This window comes from Typha angustifolia, chromosome 14, assembly GCF_048772165.1.
Source record: "Typha angustifolia cultivar Huaian chromosome 14, ASM4877216v1, whole genome shotgun sequence".
Lineage (NCBI taxonomy): Eukaryota > Viridiplantae > Streptophyta > Magnoliopsida > Poales > Typhaceae > Typha > Typha angustifolia.
In genome coordinates, this window is record NC_133252.1 from 541,761 (window position 1) to 562,935 (window position 21,175).

General features: G+C 38.9%; 6 protein-coding genes across 8 annotated transcripts; 2 read left to right on the forward strand and 4 right to left on the reverse strand.

Annotated features, from left to right (window-relative positions):
* Positions 1-211: 211 nt before the first annotated feature.
* LOC140776292 (probable histone H2A.5) lies at positions 212-908 on the forward strand. The gene is made up of 2 exons (XM_073119953.1): positions 212-475; positions 560-908. The coding sequence occupies exons 1-2, from the start codon at positions 263-265 to the stop codon at positions 800-802; spliced, it is 456 nt and encodes a 151-aa protein (XP_072976054.1). The 5' UTR covers positions 212-262; the 3' UTR covers positions 803-908.
* A 415-nt stretch (positions 909-1,323) lies between these two features.
* On the reverse strand, positions 1,324-3,240 carry LOC140775687 (small RNA-binding protein 11, chloroplastic-like). Its single transcript, XM_073119093.1, has 4 exons — positions 3,101-3,240; positions 2,912-2,980; positions 2,733-2,839; positions 1,324-1,635 (listed from the first exon to the last, which is right to left on the reverse strand). Exons 1-4 carry the CDS (start codon positions 3,174-3,176, stop codon positions 1,582-1,584), a joined length of 306 nt encoding a protein of 101 aa, XP_072975194.1. The 5' UTR covers positions 3,177-3,240; the 3' UTR covers positions 1,324-1,581.
* Positions 3,241-3,290: 50 nt separating this feature from the next.
* On the reverse strand, positions 3,291-4,010 carry LOC140775686 (histone H2B.9-like). Its single transcript, XM_073119092.1, has one exon. The coding sequence runs from the start codon at positions 3,942-3,944 to the stop codon at positions 3,477-3,479; it is 468 nt and encodes a 155-aa protein (XP_072975193.1). The 5' UTR covers positions 3,945-4,010; the 3' UTR covers positions 3,291-3,476.
* A 676-nt stretch (positions 4,011-4,686) lies between these two features.
* Positions 4,687-9,138, reverse strand: LOC140775684 (uncharacterized). Of its 3 annotated transcripts, XM_073119090.1 has the most exons (10): positions 6,919-9,130; positions 6,751-6,842; positions 6,598-6,655; positions 6,408-6,496; positions 6,262-6,320; positions 6,058-6,180; positions 5,885-5,959; positions 5,709-5,774; positions 5,547-5,594; positions 4,687-5,049 (listed from the first exon to the last, which is right to left on the reverse strand). In XM_073119090.1, the coding sequence occupies exons 2-10, from the start codon at positions 6,827-6,829 to the stop codon at positions 4,906-4,908; spliced, it is 741 nt and encodes a 246-aa protein (XP_072975191.1). In that variant the 5' UTR covers positions 6,830-6,842; positions 6,919-9,130; the 3' UTR covers positions 4,687-4,905. The 3 variants fall into 3 exon arrangements, with proteins under 3 accessions (XP_072975191.1, XP_072975190.1, XP_072975189.1); XM_073119089.1 differs by having other exon boundaries at positions 6,262-6,496; positions 7,248-9,138; XM_073119088.1 differs by having other exon boundaries at positions 6,262-6,496; positions 6,919-9,138.
* A 3,424-nt stretch (positions 9,139-12,562) lies between these two features.
* LOC140775685 (uncharacterized) lies at positions 12,563-13,416 on the reverse strand. Its single transcript, XM_073119091.1, has one exon. The coding sequence runs from the start codon at positions 13,362-13,364 to the stop codon at positions 12,696-12,698; it is 669 nt and encodes a 222-aa protein (XP_072975192.1). The 5' UTR covers positions 13,365-13,416; the 3' UTR covers positions 12,563-12,695.
* Positions 13,417-15,331: 1,915 nt separating this feature from the next.
* LOC140775499 (uncharacterized) lies at positions 15,332-21,016 on the forward strand. Its single transcript, XM_073118841.1, has 9 exons — positions 15,332-15,489; positions 15,661-17,250; positions 17,581-17,807; positions 17,903-18,235; positions 18,841-19,087; positions 19,541-19,669; positions 19,747-19,962; positions 20,083-20,206; positions 20,445-21,016. Exons 2-9 carry the CDS (start codon positions 15,688-15,690, stop codon positions 20,681-20,683), a joined length of 3,078 nt encoding a protein of 1,025 aa, XP_072974942.1. The 5' UTR covers positions 15,332-15,489; positions 15,661-15,687; the 3' UTR covers positions 20,684-21,016.
* Positions 21,017-21,175: the final 159 nt, after the last annotated feature.

Consider the following 21,175-nt stretch of genomic DNA (forward strand, 5'->3'; position numbering starts at 1 on the left):
ATACTATTCTCATACCACTAAAGCTCTCTCTCTCTCTCTCTCTCTCTCTCTCCCCATTGGTCGATTTCGTTTCCCACGGATCGCCCATCCATCCGTTCATATTCCAACCGATCCAACGGCCAGTGCCCTTCCGTCCCAGGATCCACCCGTCCACCCCAACTCCTATAAAACCGAAACCTTCGTCTCCCCCCCTTCTCCAAAACCACTTCGTATTTCTTCCAAAGCAAACACCAACCCACGCTAAAGCTTAGTAGAGATCGACATGGAAGCCGGCGGCGGAAAGGTCAAGAAGGGAGCCGGCGGCCGCAAGGGTGGCGGTCCGAAGAAGAAGCCCGTTTCCCGTTCCGTTAAGGCTGGCCTCCAGTTCCCCGTCGGGCGTATTGGCCGATACCTTAAAAAGGGCCGATACGCCCAGCGAGTCGGCACTGGCGCCCCCGTCTACCTCGCCGCCGTCCTCGAGTACCTGGCCGCCGAGGTAAGACCGTGGACCTGGGGATCTAAATCTATACATTTTCTCGGTTCATTCTGTAAAATTTCGGTTCCTTATTTCTCACTATAGGTTCTCGAGTTGGCTGGGAATGCGGCGAGGGACAACAAGAAGAACCGGATCATACCGCGCCACGTGTTGCTCGCTATTCGGAACGACGAGGAGCTCGGGAAGCTGTTGTCTGGGGTTACGATCGCGCACGGCGGTGTGCTTCCCAACATCAACCCGGTGTTGCTGCCCAAGAAGACGGATAAGGCCGGGAAGGAGCCCAAGTCGCCTTCCAAGGCTGCTACCAAGTCTCCTAAGAAAGCTTAGGATTTGAGATCCGAGACTTCCTTGTATGTAATTTGTGATGGTAGATGGATAGGACTTAATGTACCAGGTTTTCTTAGTAATGGAGAAAAGAAACGCTTCTCTTTTTTGTTCCCTCTGAAATGATTTCAAAAATCATTTCAACTTTTGGCGGGATTTTTAAAAATTTCGGAAGAAGCGGTTGCTTTTCTAGTAATAAATATTTTATTATAATGAAATATATATAATTTATATACACGTTAAATGCTGAAATATATTATTATAAATTAAAAAATTAATACGATTTAAGTTACAAAATTAGATGTAATTAATTCCCTATCATTGCATAGTAATTTTTTTTTTGGGGGGCCTCTTTTATTCTCTTTATTATTCATCCAAAAAGGGGCAGCAGTTGTTGAGGTCTCTCACCGTCTTGTTTAAGGATACGACTTCTAATTGAAGAATACCTTCTTACAAGCTACATAACTGGAGTGAACAATGTAGCGTTGTTTTCCAAATACCACATATACTGAGGTTTTCCAAAAGAGAAGAAGAGTTCCTTGTTTTGCTTTGATTTGCTCACACAAAAGTTGTTTTTTCTCACAATAAGCGAACCGATTCAAGATTACAGATTTTCCTCATATTTTGCATCGAAAGCGACGGGATACACTTTAGAAAACGGAGGGTTAAGAACACTTCGACGTGAATCAATGGATCCAGCAGTCCTCACTTACAGGCTGAGCATCAGGAGTTTAAGATAAGGGTTGATAGAAGAGGAGGAAGCAAATAATTGCGAGCGGATACTACTCAGAACTAGGTTTTGTCGGTTCCACAAAAATCAGTCTTCCACCAAAGATCTGCACAAGATAAAGGATCCAAGTGAGTTGCAAAACATAGCCTCCCTTCGTCATCTAAGTTTGCAGCAAAATATAGATCCATCATATTGCCAAAACATTGCCATCTATGCTTTAGAGATGTCACATAACGAAAGAGATGGGCCACCTGGATAAGTATGAGTTGAAAATAGACGCTAAATCTTTCAGAAACATGAACGCTTTATTACCTACCTACCCCACATATCATTCAGCATTCAGCAAAGACTATTAAGTTGGGAGATGAGCAGAGTTATCAGAAATAAAGGCCATTATTCTAGTGACTATGCTGTCATCATAGACCACCTTAGCAATATTGACATGTTCAGACAGTGTTAAGATTCAAGTTCATACATCAAATTGCATGTATTGATCAATGAGATTCCTCAGGGAGAGCATACACATCATTTGGAGATACATCAGAACAATCTAGAGTTTACTGCAGACTCAGCAGGAATTGGTACCTCCACCCTATTACTCCAGTCATCAGTCCATTTAAGTAACATTTTGAAAAGTACAACAATTAACGCAAATGCGTGTTTGCCGTCAACTTTTGATATTAAAGACATACACATTAGTAGATTAAAGTAAAACACAATCAGAAACTACATCGCGATCAGCAAATGTTGTACATACTTTGCGGATTAAGAGTTGTAGTAGATATGGGACTTAAATTACAGTAAATACTAGGTAAAATAAATGAACCAAATGGCAGAAAAAAAATTAAATCTGACAACTAAAACTAGCTCTGAGAGCTACTAATTCTTATTTATCTCACTGTTAACAACTTAACCAAGAGGCAGAAAAAGTGCAGAACTCCAGGTCTTTGAAGAAAATGAAGTATGAAAGGAGTACATGCACATAGTCGAATAAGTGAATAAGATCAATCATAACTTACCCTTTTCTACTATTTGATGGAAAAAAGAAACATGCATACAACTCACTTGTGGACCTTGAATGCTACTTCCAAAATATCATGTATTAAAATTAAGCATTTTAAGGATATTGTTATAATGCATAATATTTTAACTTCTAACATAATTGGAATACCAAGAGAACAAAGATTTAAGGAGGTGTCATACCCTTCCATCCATGGCCTTTATTGCCTTCTGTGCCTCAGCTTCGGAGGCATAAGCTATAAAGCCAAATCCTTTTGGTCTTTGTGTCTTTCCATCTCTAATTAATCTAGCTAAGCATATAACAACCAAGCAAAACGATCAGATTAAAGATCTCTTGCAATAATTAGATTAGAGTACAATACCTTCTTTGATCGTCCCAAAAGGTGAAAAGGCCCCTCGGAATTCCTCATCCGTGATGTAATGCGATAGCCCTTCAAAACAAACACCGAAGCAGCTTGGATCAACCAGAATCCCTCCACAAGATCATAATACCTCACAAGAACTTGGATCAAAACGAGGTCTATTATAAGATTTAGAGGAAGAACACTTACTACTAACAAATATCTCCGAGCTAAAACCCCTTCGAAGAAGTAGCTTTTGAGGAGTAGCAGTCCTTAAAGCCAACATCTTTTCCCTTTTCCAAACCCTAGATCACTTCATCGAAGTGCACGTATATATCACCCGGGATAAGTTAAGCCTGCAGAACATCCATCTGAATAATATATCACAGCATATACAATATACTCGGAAGTCTAAATATCTCATTCATCTCCAATTTATTTATACAACACAAAAAGAAACCAAAACAAAAAAAAAAGCAAGATTTCCGCCTCCAAAAAGAAGGTTATAAACACTATCTTAGCAACTCTTAACCCTAACGAAACCCTAGAAAACGATCTAATCGACCACCGCATAACGATCGAAACCCTAAGAGCTGGTAAACTTGGTCACCGCCTTGGTGCCCTCGGAGACGGCGTGCTTGGCGAGCTCCCCCGGGAGGACTAGCCGCACCGAGGTCTGGATCTCGCGGGAGGTGATAGTCGGCTTCTTGTTGTACCGCGCGAGGCGAGAAGCCTCCTGGGCGAGCTTCTCGAAGATATCGTTGATGAAGGAGTTCATGATGCCCATGGCTTTGCTGCTGATGCCGATGTCGGGGTGGACTTGCTTGAGAACCTTGAAGATGTAGATCTTGTACGTCTCCACGCTCTTCTTCCCCTTCTTCTTCCTCCCCTTCTTGTCTCCGCCGCCTTCTTTGGAAGCAGGTAGGCGCTTCTCCGCCTTCGGTTTCTTCTCCGCGGGGGCCTTCTCGGCGACGGACTTCTTCTCCTTCTCCTCCGCTGGCTTCTCAGCCGCGGGCTTCTTCTCCGCCGGCTTCTTATCGGCCTTCGGCGCCATTGCAATCGAGATCGATGAAATGTAACGGAGGCGGGAGAGAGGAGTAATGAGCGAAATTTGTGAAGAGGACGGAAAGGGCGTAGGAGCGATTATAAAGGACGACCAAAATGCTGTGATTGGAGGATCTGGTTTCTCCCGGATCGATGACGTGGGAAGCTCCTTTTCCGTTAGATTAGTACGGTGCACCGCTTAGGCTATTCCAACAAAGCCATTTGAGCCAGGCCCAAATTATTTATGGGCCGGCCCAGTTAACCCCCCTCACCTTAATATTATTGAACATAATTGCAATAATCTCCAAATAAAATTATAGAATCCTCATTGATATATGAGTAGACATATATTAAGCAATGGAAATGGACATATTAAAATATCTTTAGCCATCACAATCTCATGTCATTTACTTCCCCTTGTAAGCATTTCCTCATTTATAGATTATATATCTATATTTCATTTCTAGTTGTATGGAGGACATTGGTACTATAGAATTAATTGAATGCAAAGTTGTCAAAACAGAGGTTTTAAGTTCAACTACTCCTAAGCCCTGGCAATCAAAGTTTAGCCAGCTTGTCTCCTAATAATGGAAGTGATATCTGATGGTATTATTGTTATGGAAATAGGGTTGTTCCAGAAACAAACAACCCAATTAAATGAGTTGAAGATGAAATGAAAAAACTAGCAGGACAAGAAAGTAAAAATGCATAAGCAATAAAGCAAGTTACAATCACCCATCATCTCATTCGACTGGTCTGTAAAGCCTCTGAATTATAGCAAGGCTTATATTTTACCATGACAAACATTAATTACCAACATATGATGTTGTTCGATAACTCAATCATTGAGTGAAGAGAATATAAAGCAGATTAACACTGGAAATTTGGCACTAGGTAATTTAGGCTATCGGATGGATGAGTAAAAAGGTTAGTAATCATGGCTGAATAATGCATGTTGGTTGTCGGTCACACTATAAATGGAAACCGGTTCTTCTAGGCGTTATCTCTGGCGTGCAGCGATCGACTGCAGCTTGACTAGTTAGGTTAATAATGGCAGGCGATACTGGAACCAGACACAATCCCCTGCTACGCAAGCCAAGTCCTTCTCCATAGGTCTGTTCATGTATTAAGATCAGATATCAGAATAATCAAACTTATTATAATTCAAATGAGAATTAATGCTAGGGTATCACAAATAGTTGTACAGCGAGTTATACTGTGTTGCTTGTGATGTTTTTATTATAATTGTATTAGAAATATTATGAGCAGGGTGTTTCCCTTGAGTGGTAAACTACTAATGCACAACAATGGAAGTACTTGTGCAGAGTGCGACCAATATCTATCATGGGATGAAGAGTAGCATTTATTAAGCTGGCCAGCAAAACTTCACACATGCATAATGTGGACAGCAGATATGTGACAGATTGCTTATATATATTCTGATAGTGACTAGGAGTTGATGATGACTATGTTGTTGCAAAATGGGGCTGGCTGAAAATTTTCATCATGAAAGAAAGAAAAGAGTTCATCTGACCAACTTCTTTTTTTCTTCTTTGTGTGAATCTCTTTGTGTAACTACAACATATACTTATTAATTATCTTGGCAATATACCTGTTGAGGAGCTGAAGATTTTATTCCACAGTAAGGAGCAGTCATAATCTGTGATGTTAAAAGTAAATCATGTCTTAGTTGTGCACGCAACGTTGAAACTAGATCGTGCAAATATTCATAGAAGGGAAGAAAGAAACAATGAATATGTATAAGGTTGCAAACCTGGATCTGCTGATGAAGGAATTTAATGCAAATACTTGCTTCATGTAGCACGGATGCAGTGTCAGTCTGCAATTTTAAGTTCATTATTCAATCTTATCGTAATAATTCTTCCTTTTTTTTTAATCTTTAATTTAAAGTCGAAGATCAAATGATGCAAATATCTAACAAAGAATTACCTTCCCAAAAGGAGAAACAAGCTGCTGAAGAGCTGTGATCTTATCTCCTAGCTTCTGGCTCCTTCTCACAGGTGCCTTACCAATTGATTCAACAATAACACATCCAGTTTAAGCCAAATAAGATAACACGTATACATCCTAACAACAAGTAAGTTCTTTCATATCAAACCTACCTTCATCAACTGCGTTCTTTTAGCAGTGGGCTCATCGGATGCTGATCGGCATTGCAGTTTCTCACCGTGGGTTTTCTTCAGCCTCTTTGTGCCCCGTAAGCTACTCTTTCCTTTGCTCATATCCTTAAAGAAGGCCATTATAAGCATAAAAAGAACAAGCCATATATATAATAAATATGAAGCATGCATGAGAATTGAACTAACTTGAGATGCTCCCGAGATGTCATCAGCAGTGCCCATAAAAGAATCTCCTTCTCCTTCTACTGCATTAATCCCAACAAAGAAAAGATGACATAGTAACAAAAAATCCAGAAATAAAGTTATAAAGATTTTATTGGACTTGTAATAACCTGGCAGTGGAAGAGATGAAGAGAAGTTCTCCAACTGATGCTGGAAACCATCGAAGTCGTGGGAGGCGGAGAAGAGATCACTCACGAAGCTGCACAACGAGAGATTTCCTCAGTCAACTTAAATTTACAAAACTGCCCCTGTAGTAGCAAGGGCAAAACGGTAAATGTACGCAAAAACTCCGGGACTCACAGTCTCTCGAGCTCTACGGCCGCGTTGGAGTACCGCAAGCGAGCGGATTCGCTGCTTCCTTCTCCCATAGGAAAACAATGGCAGTAGCCAATCACTAAAGACCTCTTAAATTCTATACATATGAGGAAAAATAAAAAGAATAGATAACTATACCGAAGTCGTCGCCGAGAGCCCCCGAGAGCGATGAGAACACGGCGTCGTTCCACATTCCCGAGCCAACGTAACCAAGCATATGTTACTATCTCCTACATAAACCCAAAATTTAACATCAAATTAAATAGAGAAAAAGGAGAGAATAAGAGGCAGTCTCAGAAGACCAACCTGGGGAAAAAAAAACTATGGTCGTAGCTTGAGAAGAATAAGGCTACAAGAGGGAGACTTATAGTAAGGCTTTCTATATACTTGGTGAGATGAAATGCGGCGTTTGGTGTTGCTTTAATGCTAATTTGAGGCAGTTTTATGTTTGCAAGGCATCGGATAAGAAGGAAGAGATGAAATATATAGATGGGTATATATCATCATTGGCATGGAAATGGCAAAGGGAAGGAAGGAATTAATTAGCATGGGAGGGGATGAGAAGTTAGGGGGTTGCTTTAAGTGGAGATGAGAGTTGGAATGAGTAAAGGCTTCTTCGATCAAAGGAGGGTTACCGTTTCATATCTCTTTCACTCTCCCTTGACTTAAAGATCCACATGATTTAAGCCATAAATAAGAGAGAGAGAGAGAGAGAGAGAGAGAGAGAGAGAGAGAGAGATGAGGCACTTCTAATTTGGGTTTAGGTGCTTGTCTCGTCTCACTTCGAATCCAGTTGACTGTTTTGCTTCCTAAAAATCTCATATCTCCTGCAAAAGAGTGGAAAAATGGAGAGTTAGTAGTCGATCGTGTGAAGCCCCAGCAGTAGGAAAATTCATGCATTAGGCACTCTCGGCAGCTCTTAATTGGCCGCCAACACATCTGTTACACGCTGCTTAAGCCTTACGCTAAAAGAGATTAAAACTCGACTTAAATTGGATTAATTTTAGATCGAATTCCAACTTAATGAGCTAATTTGGTATGACTTATGGAGTCCAAACTAAGGGGGCACAAAAAAAAAAAAAAAAAAAAAATCGAAACCGGAGCTCAAATTAGGCCCATTTGCCTATCTTTATAGTTGAGTAGTTTGAAAACAGAGTAAACTTTTTAGCTTTCCCAGGTAGCATAAAACTAGGTATAACAGATATAGAATCTGGAGTTTCTCAAACTCATAGTTTTCCACATGTAACATTTTCCTATTAGAAAAGTGAAAGCCAAACAAAAGTTAGACGCAACTGATAACATTACCAGATGCTGATATTTTGATTGATCACTAAGATTAGCAGGTTAGATATTACCATATATAATTCGTTCTTTACGTCGTATATACTTTATTGTACATAAATGAAGATCCACAGAGTTCTAAAAATGTAGGTATTATAGTGCAGTTTCAGGTTCTGATCAAGAGAAATTTTCACAACCACTCGTAATAAATATAGAAACCACAATTATAAATGGTTGGTGGTGTTATTACTCTTGAACTGGCTTAAGAGACTTCTCTCTGGACCTATAAAGGGATTACCAAATAGAACAAGCTATCAACCAGCTGGAATTTAAGGATAACAATTAGATAGCAAACAATCATCTTTTGGACTTTGGGTTTGCTATATTCACATGGTATCATGTTCACCATTGATCTACCTGTCACACTTGGCATTAGTTTAATTAATGGTTGACAAACTTGGGAAGGGGAAGGTCAAACGCAAGTAGCTGTTGTCTTGTAAGATGCTTGTATGAAAAGGTACTAGCTTTCTCACTCGAGTCCAAATGATCAGTCTCAGAAGAACTATATAATATCTACAAGTTAGTCTTTGAAATGTTTCCTCAAGACAAATCAAAGAAAAAAAATGCATAGAGTGGGGCATCTTTGACTTAATTCATCTTCTGGTCATGTAAAAACAATAATAAAGATCAATTGAGATCATGAGGACCCAAAAGAGCAGGTGGACTTTTATTATAATCTGTCATTCAATATTCTTCTAAGCAATTCAAACAATAGTATATCCTAATATCCTTGGTTGGCTGAGCAATGCTATATTGTAATATTGATGGACAAAGAAGAGCACCAGTGTCATGTTCTCCATCAGATGGGCTATGTTCTTCCCACTGTGCTTACAATTGGGATTCACTAATGGAGTCACGCATGGTAGTAGTAGACTGATACTTAATTAATGATCAAGTCTAAAAGTCTCATATAATACTAGTGTTAGACACAAGCAATTTCTACCCCACTAAAATGGAATAAATGTTCCAAGAATATCATCAGTTAGAAGGAATCAAGAGCTAAATACTAGAAGACTAGGCTTAGAACTTAAAAAAAAGTTTTTTAATTCTCGGAGAGCTTTCTCATAAGCATGGTTTCACCTACTCTAGAACAGTCTTAACTGATTTAGAAAATCATATAACCCTGCTGGAACAAAGTTCATGCAAGAGTCAACTATTATAAACAAGTTATCTATTCATTATATGGAACAAATGGAAATAGCAATTGACAAACAAACTATTTTTTCGACGATAATACTAACCTTGATGTGACATGAGAGCAGAGTGGCATCTGAGATAGGTGCAGGCTTCTACTGCAAAATGTAGATCTACTATCTATATGCAGGAAACTATAGAGAATAAGAGAAAAAGAATTACAACCATACAAGCAGTTAGTGTTAGATCTCACCATGTAATTTGTTGATCTGGACATGCAAAATAGCAGTCACCAAATCAAGCCTAGATGTTTGGACGAAATGACGCATTATGCAGAAGTTATCAATAGCGTCTACCTCACAATCCATTTTGGTTGTAAAGTAGGATAAGCACTGTTAGGACCAAACAGCCTTTCCTATATGCAACAGCTTGAAATACAGCGAAACCTACCTCAAACATTACTCACGTAACAAGCAGAAATTAAGTTCAGCAGTAAAATGATAATCCTACAGTCCGGTGTTGGTAGAGAGTACAAGATCCAGACTGATACCAAATTGCTCAATTCATATAATACAGATTGTAGGACTTATAATTAAAACAACACATTACCATGAGGTGGTGCTTATAGAGAAAGCTGATGCATTCAACAGTTGTGCGAATCGAGACAACCAAAAAGTTCTATCCTGTACTTAAAATGGAAAAGGAGGGACAAGAAAAGATCTATAAAGTGGTGTATGTTATTCCATAATCAAAGATTCCATATTATTTAAATTGTCTTTGGAAGAATACTACACTTTAAAAGATGCTCATCAAAAGAATAATGGATTCAAAGAAAATGAAGCTTGCAAAGTACACAGAATAGAATTTCAAATCAAGTATCTCAACCAAGAACTGCCTTATTTCTTGTTGTTTCAGAATCATTTGACAAAATCAGCAAAAGTGCGGAAGCCTCTTTTACCAGAATGGTTCTTTATTGTTGGTAATGCAACTTAAAGTATAAATCTAATGATATTGCCCTTTATCTAGAAATATTACAAATGTGGGCAAACATCTCTAAGAGGAACTTCTAGCAGAGATTTGGCAACTAGAGTAGCAACCCAGCAAATATCTTGTAACACAAATTTCGTAAAAAGAATTATAGAAGTCTAGAATGGGCTTGACCACATAAAAATTGAAACTCTAGACACATCTCCATTGCTAATAAAAGTTTGTTATGCTTTTGGCACCAAAGCATAAATAAAATGTCATTTGACTTCTATCTTCAGGGTAGAACCATATTGCAACACTAAACTCTATTGAGAAGATTGGAGTATCAATTTATGAGAGTTCACCATAGATTTCAATGAAAAACGTTATCCTGTATATCAACCATTTCTTTATTGCCCTGATTACAACAATTTGCATCTTCACTGATTCACAAAATCAAAGAAAATTTTGATTATCAGTAGCGAGCCAAAGTGTACTTAGCAGTGATTTGCACTTGGTTGATTGTTCAGGAGAAGGATCTGATCACAAGAGGAACTTGCATCATGTTCAAAATGAATAAGGTGTCCAAAATGACTGAGATGATCCTGCAGTTCATCTGCAGTCTTGATATTGAAAAGTCTAGGTAGATCTATAAACAAATGACTCCATAATTCAACAGTCAAGATATTATATAACATGGACTTTGGTGGATCCATGTACATAGACAGTTCTATGTCCCTGAGGGCATTGCAACTTCACAGCATACAATAGATCCTACTTAAAATGGAACCCAAAATATGCCGTATTTACTTTAATTATATAACATCATATATCCTAGCAAAAGGAATAGGTCTACTAACAAGAGATTTTCGGCAATGTTTTTTTTTTTCTTTTATCAAATTTTAGCTCTATGCAGACATAATGACACATTATTTAGATTTCAAGAGTCACATGCCTCGTGATAGAAGCCCCAAAGAGAATGAAAAAGTTCATACATTATGTTACTCTAGCGGAGCTTTTCTTTTAAAACGTGTACATAGACAATTCTATGTCCTTGAGGGCATCACTAAACAAGGTAACCAACTTTAAGGTCTCATTTACTTTGGGAATAAGGTTAATTCTATAATAAATAGTCTATTATGTTATTCTCAAAATAAAATCTTTATTTCAAAAATAACTATTATGATGTTCACTTATATTCTAAAATAATTGTACAATAATTACCTTTGATGTGATATAACGTGAAAAAAAATGGAAAAAAATATTTTATTTTTTATAAAATTACTATGAAAACTTTTTGATTTAATAGAAAGTAGATTGATGAGATAGATATCATGAGTAAATTAATAATTGAGTTATTTTATGGTATACAATGTAATTTTGATTAATAGTGTTTGTATTTTAGAATAAGATTATTAAGATGTTTAGCAGTTATTTAAAATGATGAGTTATAATCAAAATAAGAAAAAAATTATTTCTGAAGTGAATGAAGGCTAAGCTTTCTCCCGTGGGTTTCCCTGCCAAATTGCTAAAAAGTAAAAAGTTGCTATATTTGTCCAATAGTTCTAAAGTACACGGTAATACCATCAACATATACATGAATATCTAATATTGAACTTCTTATCCTAGATAAGCATTCTTAAAGTATTAGAGACAATGCAGCTTGAGGAAACTCTTATTTATAAAAAAAATAGGTTTTACATTAGAAAGTAAATAGCTACATTGCATGATTATTTTCTGAAAAAAGGTACAAAAAACATGAGCAACAATCTTACTTGAGATGATCTATTTTCCTCATATACTTTTCTTCAAGGCTTCCAAGTTCCCACCTTCCACTGGGCCTTTGGCCACTAGCCCACAATAGATGCATCTAAGTTTCTCAGCTGCTAATAATTCCTATAGTTTCAGCCATCATCACTACTCCAAGTATTACAAAATTTATACTTCTGCTTCCCAACTGCGAAAAGCATGTCTTGTATGCATCACCATTAATTTGAGCCAAAATATCCACTGGCCAAAAGCATATCTTGTGAGCATCACCCTTAATTTGAGCCAAAAATATCAACCACACAGGTACTGACCGCTCATCATAATACAGTTCTTCCCCAAAAGGTTTAACAGTCTTAAGTTTCTGACAAATTAAGGAGAACACATCGAAGTACAGATGTAGATGTATGAATACTTTCTGCACCAACAGAACTGAAAAATAGATGATGAAGGAACATTTTCGTTCGCCATTAACCTTTAAAATGCTAAGGTAAAATGTGATACATGTCACATATACTCTGCTATTCACCTTTAAGAATGTTAGTATACTTGGGGAACAAAGAGAAGCACAAAGATTATGCTGCTGATTAGCTTAGATGAACCAAAACATATTAGTTTCTATAGTACAGAGACCATTGATGTGAGGCAGCTAGCAAAAGCTACCAATAACCACAGTAACGTAGTACAGGCTCAAGAATTCCCACATATCAAAATAAAACAACCATGCTCTTTTCTGCACTAATATAGCAAAAGTAAACCCTGATACCAGACAAGCAATTGTCAATACATCATTCAGAATAAACACTTCAAATACCATCATTTCTTATCTTATCGCTCTCCTTCACTGACTAAAGTACAACGAAACCAAAGTACAATTACCTCGCAGCCGAACCCGACCCAGGACTGATCGAATTCCGATGCAAAACCCTACCTCCCCCATTTCCAGCAGAACTCTTCGAATCACCGATCAAATCCCTCAACCCCGAGCTCCCATCCTTCTCTTCCTTCCTCCCCTTCCCCCCTCCTCCCTTCTTGCCCACCAACTTCTCGAAGTAATTCCCGTATATATACTCCGCCGAGTACCCCTCCTCCTCGTCAAATAGCATAACATGACCATGCCACTCCCAAACTCTATACTCCGAGTCAGCATCCTCGTGGAATCCAACACAGATATTGTGATCACCGATTGACACTGATTGCCCCGAGTTAGGTTTAAGTGCGTCAACGAAGTCACCAGAGTGGACTATACGAATGATTTCCTTCTCGAGCTTCGCCTCCTCTTTGGCGAGGATCCGGCGTTGCTTCTCCTCTTTGTTGCCTAGGTTCGGGGAGAAGTCAGCGTCGGGGTCGGAGTCAGCGTCGGAGTCCTCTGGGTCGTGGAGGAGGAAGTCATCGAGGGTTTGGGTGAGGAAGGAGTTGGTGTCGAGGAACGGGGGCCGGAGCTGGACGCGGCTCATTAGGGTTTGGAGGAAGAGGGTGTCGATGGGGGAGGAGGAGGAGACGTTATTGGAGGCCGGGGGAGGAGGTGGAGGAGAAGAAGACATGGGGATATTTTTCGGGGTTTTAGGATGAGGGACGAGGGTTCTATCTTTTTGCGGCTTTGCGGAGGAAAGTGTATATATGTATATATATAGGTTAGGGAGCCGAAACGGGTCGGGTCCGGGTTAATGGGCAATGTTTTGGACGACCCGTTAATAAAAAGTCCATTGATATTTGTCCTTATCTTGGCCCATATCCTTTTTAGCCCATATAACCTTTCTTTTAATATAATAAGCTTATGTAAATATGTTCATCCAAATATCTTAAACATGAATAAAATGTTTACCTACATTTTGGTCATGAATGAAGGATAATAACTCTATCATTCCCATTCATCCGAGATAGAAAAATGTGCATTAATTTAAAGTTATGCAATTTAACCATATCTCACAATTTCTAAATAGAGAACATGGTGTCTTATGTTATTTATAAATAAAAAGAGGTAATTCATATATAAGAAAAGCTTAAGCACCGACTAGATTAGACATCAACTTTCATATGTTGAATCAAGATAAATTTATTATTAATTAAAAAATAATCACGTTCTAATATAACTTGATACGTGAAAGAATACAAAGAGATAGGACACAAGTTTTACACTTAGTTGAATACAGACTAAATAATAATAATATGTAGACTTAAGCAAATAATTATAATAAGAAGCACTCAAGCACTACTAAAAATAAATGAGGTAGAGCGACTGTTATAGAAACAAGCCTCCACTTAGTCATCATTGACAACACTACAAAAATAGCACAGTAAGAGGTTTGATACAGAGGCAAAGAGTCAGAGTTAAATAGCCTATTCAAAAACTTATACAGAAGCCTATAATAATAATAACAATAAATGAGACTACTAAAAAAAAAAAGGATGGTTGAGGTGAAGCAAAGCATACACATCCATTATTCATCCACAAACACAGCACAAGAAAAAAAATTCAGAGTTAGATAGGTCTCAACTTAGTGGAGATTACCAAGCTTACAGGGGTACTCTAAAAGTGGTGACCTAGTAGTGGAGGGATAAGAGATCAATTGAAGTGGTGGGCATGAGGGGAAAGGAGTGGAAGTGTGTAAAAGAGAATGGGAGGGAAGAATAAAGCATTCATTTCAACCATTATAATTATTATGTTCACTTACAAAGGTTGAGGATAGAACTAGGATATACTATTCTCTAACAGTATTCATATGAGATATATATTTAAATGTTTATATATATTCACACTACATTCATGACCAACACATTACAAGCATTATTCATACTTTTGATTAAAATTTTTCAGAGCACAACCTGTCATCAAATTTTTCTAAAAAATTAAAATAAATAAAAAACAATCAACCATATAATTATTATCATGGAATTGTTACTAGGGGTTCTCTTAGATAATTGACACTGAGGGGCATATTTTTTAAATATCATAATTATTAACTCAAATATTTTTGACTCTTTTATATTAGTTCTTTAAAGCTATTATTTTTTCTTGATATATTAGAGTGTAAAATATTTGTTCTATCAAAAGATTAGATTTTCTTTTTATTGTATTATGATATTAATTAAATTATATTAGATAGCTTTTGAATCATTTTTATAAAAGGGTTAAAATAGTATTTTCTTAAACTAAACTCACTTTTAACTGATAAAAGCTCAATAAGTTTGGTGGCAATAATGATATTTTGAAGATTAAGTGTTCAATGGCAATTATGTAAATATCTTTATTACTGATGTCAATTCGTGAAAGAAAACTGTGAAGCCAAATCTAATACTCTTTTTTGGGCCAAGCTCTGTCTGGATTCAGGCCCAACAGTGGGGCGCGCCGGTCACCGGCCACGTATACAGTTTTCGCACTAAAATAGCGTCAGAGAGCACGGGCATCAACCTAGTCAGCTTTCTTGATATACGCCAACCTTTTATTCCTCGTCATACCTTCCTTTCTCAATTCTGTGAGAGCGAGAGACAGCGTGCATCTTAGAAAATATGGGGAGTTAAATAGAAGCCTCAGATTAGAGAAACGAAGCTTTGAACGTAAAAAAGAAAGAAGGCGAGAGAGGCGGCGCCGCGTCCCCTTTCTCTGACTCCGGCGATTCTCAAGACTAGGATTAGGGTTTCCTTCTGCTCCCTCTTCGATTCTTTCAGGTACGATCTCATCACCATCGCAATGTCGTCGATAATTTCGGGTCGTCGTCTTCTCTGCTTGATTTCCACATTTTTTCCCCCTCATTTTTTTGCGTTATTGTTCGTTGGGCATGTTTTTTTTTTATGTGAAGTACTGTAGAATACGTTTGTAAGATAAATCTGTGGATTTAGGTCGTTTTGAAGCAAAGATCGATCGCCATGGCTTGGTTTCGGGCCGCGTCGAGCCTAGCTCGTGTCGCGATGAGAAGAAACCTGGCTCGTGCTCCTCACCATGCCAGTAGGATTCATGCCCTTCCTCCCCCACCAACGTCTCGCTGCTTTCACTCCTCTGCTCTCCGTCCCATGGCCGAGTCGGCGGCGCCTGTGCCCCGCGCCGTGCCGCTCTCGAGGCTAAGTGATAGCTTCCTCGATGGCACCAGTAGCGTCTACTTGGAGGAGCTGCAAAGGGCTTGGGAAGCCGATCCCAGTAGCGTCGATGAATCGTGGGATAACTTCTTCAGGAATTTTGTAGGCCAAGCCTCCAGTTCGCCAGGGATCTCTGGCCAGACCATTCAAGAAAGCATGAGGCTTTTGCTCCTTCTTAGGGCATATCAAGTTAATGGCCACATGAGGGCAAAGTTGGATCCTTTGGGATTGGAGGAGCGGGAGATCCCGGAAGATCTTGACTTGGGTTTTTATGGATTCACGGAGGCCGATCTGGATAGGGAGTTCTTCCTGGGGGTTTGGAGGATGGCTGGGTTCTTGTCGGAGAATCGACCCGTTCAGACTCTCCGGGAGATTTTGAACAGGCTCGAGCAGGCATACTGTGGGACGATTGGTTATGAGTATATGCACATTGCTGACAGGGAGAAGTGTAATTGGCTGAGGGACAAGATTGAGACCGTGAAAGAGAGGGAGTACAATCGGGAACGCCGTGAAGTTATACTTGATAGGCTTATTTGGAGCACACAATTTGAGAATTTCTTGGCTACCAAGTGGACTGCTGCGAAGAGGTTCGGGCTTGAAGGTGGTGAGACACTAATTCCAGGCATGAAGGAGATGTTTGATCGAGCGGCCGACATGGGTGTGGAGAGCATTGTCATTGGAATGTCTCACAGAGGAAGACTGAATGTGTTGGGTAATGTTGTCCGCAAGCCCTTGCGCCAGATTTTTAGTGAGTTTAGTGGCGGAACAAAGCCTGTAGATGGGGAAATTGGGTTATATACTGGAACTGGTGATGTGAAGTACCATTTGGGTACTTCTTATGATAGACCCACTAGGGGTGGGAAGAGAATTCATCTGTCTTTAGTTGCGAATCCCAGTCATTTGGAAGCCGTTGATCCAGTGGTGGTAGGTAAAACACGGGCGAAGCAATTTTACTCTAATGATACTGATAGGACAAAGAATCTGAGCGTGCTGATCCATGGAGATGGAAGCTTTGCTGGCCAGGGTGTGGTTTATGAGACTCTCCATCTAAGTGCCCTTCCAAATTACACAACTGGTGGAACAATTCATATTGTGGTTAACAATCAGGTTGCTTTCACAACTGATCCAAGATCTGGGAGGTCTTCTCAGTATTGCACAGATGTTGCCAAAGCATTAAGTGCTCCAATATTTCATGTAAATGGTGATGATATGGAAGCAGTGGTGCATGCTTGTGAACTTGCAGCAGAGTGGCGGCAGAAGTTCCATTCTGATGTGGTAGTGGATCTAGTTTGCTACCGCAGATTTGGGCACAATGAAATAGATGAACCCTCATTTACGCAGCCTAAAATGTATAAGGTGATCTTCCCTTGCACTTCTTGTTGTCCTTTTATGGCTAATATTGTGAATTGGATTATGGCTTTGGCCTTGCCACAAGTATGAATTTGAATTTTGAAGGAATATTTCTGCTATCTTTTTGTTATGCAATTTCATATCTTCAACTTTTATAACTCCCTCTATTAGCTATGCTGCTTTTCTCTTCAGCTAAGTAGCCTACTACAACTAAGAAAAGAAAATCCACAGGGTTGAAGTAACACAAACTCATCTGAACTTATGTTTTTGTTAACTTGGCCATCTTTTAGTGCTTTTGGAAGTTTCATCACCACACTAACTCTTTATGCTGAATAGGTCATTCGAAACCATCCAAGTTCACTTGAAATTTACCAGAAAAGACTTTTGGAATCAGGAGATATCTCGAAAGAAGATATTGAGAGGATCCACAACAAAGTCAATACCATCCTTAATGAAGAGTTCGTGAATAGCAAAGATTACATCCCCAAGCGACGGGACTGGCTTTCAGCTTATTGGACTGGATTCAAGTCACCTGAACAGATTTCACGTGTTCGAAACACTGGGTAGGAACAAATCTTAATGCTAGTTTTACGTTTTTCTATCCTCTCCACCGCATTTGCATTCCTTTTTTTACTGCAGCCACTGTGTTATTCTGCAGAGTCAATCCTGAGATACTGAAACGTGTTGGGCAAGCCATTACAAGCCTTCCTGAAAATTTCAAGCCCCACAGAGCAGTCAAGAAGATATTTGAACAGCGAGCTCAGATGATTGAAACTGGGGAAGGCATTGACTGGGCACTTGGAGAGGCACTGGCTTTTGCGACCCTTTTAGTGGAAGGTAATCATGTTAGATTGAGCGGCCAGGATGTTGAAAGAGGTACATTTAGTCACCGGCATTCTGTCCTTCATAACCAAGAAACTGGGGAGAAGTACTGTCCCCTGGACAACATTGTGATGAACCAAAATGAGGAGTTATTTACTGTTAGCAACAGGTATGTCATATTTCTTCTCATTTTCGTGTGCTTGCATTTACTAAGCTTCATCATCTCCACATTATGTTACATTGTACTAACTACTAAGGGAAGAAGTTTGGCCAACTGTAGGTGTTACCTTTACTCATAGCAATGATTCTCTAATGTAGGATCGGACCACATTCTTCTTCTTTGGTTACCTTTCACCTTCTTATCATGAGTTTTGATATGTCACTGCTCCAAGCTCACAAAGTCTTGCTTGCTATTATGAACTAAGAACAACAATGAAGAGTAGAAATTTGGTTAGCTTTCCAAAATTTCTTTCACTTACCTTTGAATCTGTCTTTTGCTGCAGTGATGGGTGTATAGATCTTTTGTTATGTAGCCAATCTAGACACTAAATTGTGCTCAGAAACTGTTTCTCTTGGCTTTTATTGTTCTCTATCACATTTTATTGGAACATTAGTATCATTGATCATGAATGTTTTTCTATGTAAAACTCTTTCTACGATGGTCCTTGCTATAACTTATTGCTGTAAGGAGAAAAAAAATGCTTTTGCAACTTCTTTGATCTATCAAGATTGGGATGAATCTTTTGACCTTATGTTGTGTGATATCATATACAGTTCCCTTTCGGAGTTTGCTGTTCTCGGATTTGAAATGGGTTACTCGATGGAAAATCCTAATTCTCTAGTGCTTTGGGAAGCTCAGTTTGGTGACTTTTCAAATGGTGCTCAAGTAATGTTTGACCAGTTTTTGAGTAGTGGGGAGTCTAAATGGTTGCGCCAAATAGGCCTTGTTGTTTTATTGCCACATGGATATGATGGCCAAGGACCTGAACATTCAAGTTCACGTTTGGAACGTTTCCTTCAGGTATTATTGGATAACTAGATTATGTCATTCATTATACTTAGAAATTCTTTCCGATCAACCTCAATTTTGTTGCTGGCTAGACTCATGATTTTATTTATCCATCATCATTTGTGAAGTTTGATGAATTCAGGACAGTCACTGGAATCTTGATTATGGATTTGGTTACTAATGAAAGGAATAACTGTGTTCTTCTGTTGAGTTTGTTCTTTTTGAACGTCCACTGTCTACTGTTGCTAGAGCTGTTAATATGACTTTAGTTGTAGTAATTTGATTCTGACATTCTGTGTACTTGTGGTTTTTATGTAATGATGTTGTTATCCTAGAGAATTGCACATACTTTCATGAGTTAGAAAATCCTTTTAGTAAATCATGTTTTGCCTTTGTGTATCTTTGTGGCTGTTGTTGAGAGTTACTAGTGGACTGTGTATGGGACTGATAAGTTGCTGTAAACAGATGAGTGATGATAATTGTTATGTGATACCTGAGATGGAGCCAACACTCCGGAAACAAATTCAGGAATGCAATTGGCAAGTTGTGAACGTGACAACGCCTGCAAATTATTTCCATGTTCTACGACGTCAGGTTAGCATTTCTGAAGTTTTATCTATATGCTTCACTCTCGAAGATTTCAGCTCACATATTCTCTGACGGATGACTAGATACATAGAGAATTTCGGAAGCCTCTAATTGTCATGTCTCCGAAGAACCTGCTTCGGCACAAGGATTGCAAATCACATCTTTCTGAGTTTGACGATGTTGAAGGACACCCAGGATTTGACAAGCAAGGAACACGCTTCAAACGTCTCATAAAGGACCGAAACGATCACAAAGAGGTTGAGGAGGGTATTAGCCGTTTAGTATTGTGTTCAGGGAAGGTATGGGAATATGCGATCTGTGCTCTTGTACTTTTTTTTATCATTAGTTTAGCCAACTGAGCTAATAAAGTTGATTTTCTATTGAAGAAATATTTATTCTAAGAAATGGTTTCCTTGCAGGTGTATTACGAACTTGATGAAGAGCGGAAGAAGAGGGACCGTACAGATGTTGCAATCTGCAGGGTTGAACAGCTTTGCCCATTCCCCTATGATCTCATTCAGAGAGAACTAAAACGATATCCAAGTACGAATTACTTGCACAAGAAACACATAAGCATGCATCATTAATTTGAAAGTTTGAAACCACATTTTGTGGTATCTAGCTTCCTTTTGCGGACATGTTTGAGAGATCAACTACTAGTCTCCTACTACTGTGCCATGCTTAGCATTCATTCTTGTAGTTGTTATTATCACTGCTGGAGGTAATATTGTTCTGAGAATTACCATAGCTGAGCTCTGTTCTTTTGGTTTTGTTCTCTCAGATGCAGAGATTGTCTGGTGCCAAGAAGAGCCAATGAACATGGGCCCTTACAGTTATATAAACCCTCGCCTGTTTACTGCCATGAAGGCACTAGGCAGGGGATCTATTGAGGACATCAAATATGTTGGTAGGGCACCTTCAGCTGCTACAGCCACTGGTTTCTTGTCTGTTCATGTGCAGGAGCAGGCTGAGCTGGTACAGAAGGCAATGCAGCCAGACCCAATTAAGTATCCCTATTAAAGCTTCTTCAGGTGACAGAATATTTACGAAAATAAAATGGGACTACGAGTTGCTTGTATTTTACTATCCTTTTTTCAGGCATTAGTGTCTACGAACCCATCCGCCGTTGTTTCACGTTGCGGCAATTTACGTTTTGTTGTGAGGAATTTGAATACCTCTTCCTAGCAGCTGATGTCAATTTTGGAGAGGCAATGCATAATATGTCAATGTTTCACATTGCGGCAATTATACTCTTGTAATTTTTTTTGTACTTGTTATATTCTCCGTGGTGCACAATTGTCTGATATTCTTGGTGATGGTAATGCTTCGAAATATGCGTTTTGATCGTGTGAATGGTTTGATCTCATGAGTTATGTCAAAAATAAAATAAAATAAATTAAAGATTTGCCCTATTCTATCTCTATGGATTGAATCATAAATTTCATAGCAGGCGCCAGTTTATGGCCTCTTTTCTATCTCTACGAATATTTAGATCTTGTAGATTGGCTGGCC

What these genes read in the sequence shown, in the direction of transcription:
- LOC140775686 (XM_073119092.1), bottom strand. Translation starts at nt 3,944, where the DNA reads ATGGCGCCGAAGGCCGATAAGAAGCCGGCGGAGAAGAAGCCCGCGGCT.
- LOC140776292 (XM_073119953.1), top strand. Translation starts at nt 263, where the DNA reads ATGGAAGCCGGCGGCGGAAAGGTCAAGAAGGGAGCCGGCGGCCGCAAG. An exon ending in TCGAGTACCTGGCCGCCGAG is followed by an intron (nt 476 to 559) that starts GTAAGACCGTGG and finishes TTCTCACTATAG; the next exon opens with GTTCTCGAGTTGGCTGGGAA.
- LOC140775499 (XM_073118841.1), top strand. Translation starts at nt 15,688, where the DNA reads ATGGCTTGGTTTCGGGCCGCGTCGAGCCTAGCTCGTGTCGCGATGAGA. An exon ending in TCACGTGTTCGAAACACTGG is followed by an intron (nt 17,808 to 17,902) that starts GTAGGAACAAAT and finishes GTTATTCTGCAG; the next exon opens with AGTCAATCCTGAGATACTGA. An exon ending in TCCATGTTCTACGACGTCAG is followed by an intron (nt 19,670 to 19,746) that starts GTTAGCATTTCT and finishes ACGGATGACTAG; the next exon opens with ATACATAGAGAATTTCGGAA.
- LOC140775685 (XM_073119091.1), bottom strand. Translation starts at nt 13,364, where the DNA reads ATGTCTTCTTCTCCTCCACCTCCTCCCCCGGCCTCCAATAACGTCTCC.
- LOC140775687 (XM_073119093.1), bottom strand. Translation starts at nt 3,176, where the DNA reads ATGTTGGCTTTAAGGACTGCTACTCCTCAAAAGCTACTTCTTCGAAGG. An exon ending in CTCGGAGATATTTGTTAGTA is followed by an intron (nt 2,981 to 3,100) that starts GTAAGTGTTCTT and finishes TTTGTTTTGAAG; the next exon opens with GGCTATCGCATTACATCACG. An exon ending in TTTTGGGACGATCAAAGAAG is followed by an intron (nt 2,840 to 2,911) that starts GTATTGTACTCT and finishes TTATATGCTTAG; the next exon opens with CTAGATTAATTAGAGATGGA.
- LOC140775684 (XM_073119089.1), bottom strand. Translation starts at nt 6,829, where the DNA reads ATGCTTGGTTACGTTGGCTCGGGAATGTGGAACGACGCCGTGTTCTCA. An exon ending in AAAGAACGCAGTTGATGAAG is followed by an intron (nt 5,960 to 6,057) that starts GTAGGTTTGATA and finishes TCAATTGGTAAG; the next exon opens with GCACCTGTGAGAAGGAGCCA. An exon ending in TCCTTCATCAGCAGATCCAG is followed by an intron (nt 5,595 to 5,708) that starts GTTTGCAACCTT and finishes TTAACATCACAG; the next exon opens with ATTATGACTGCTCCTTACTG.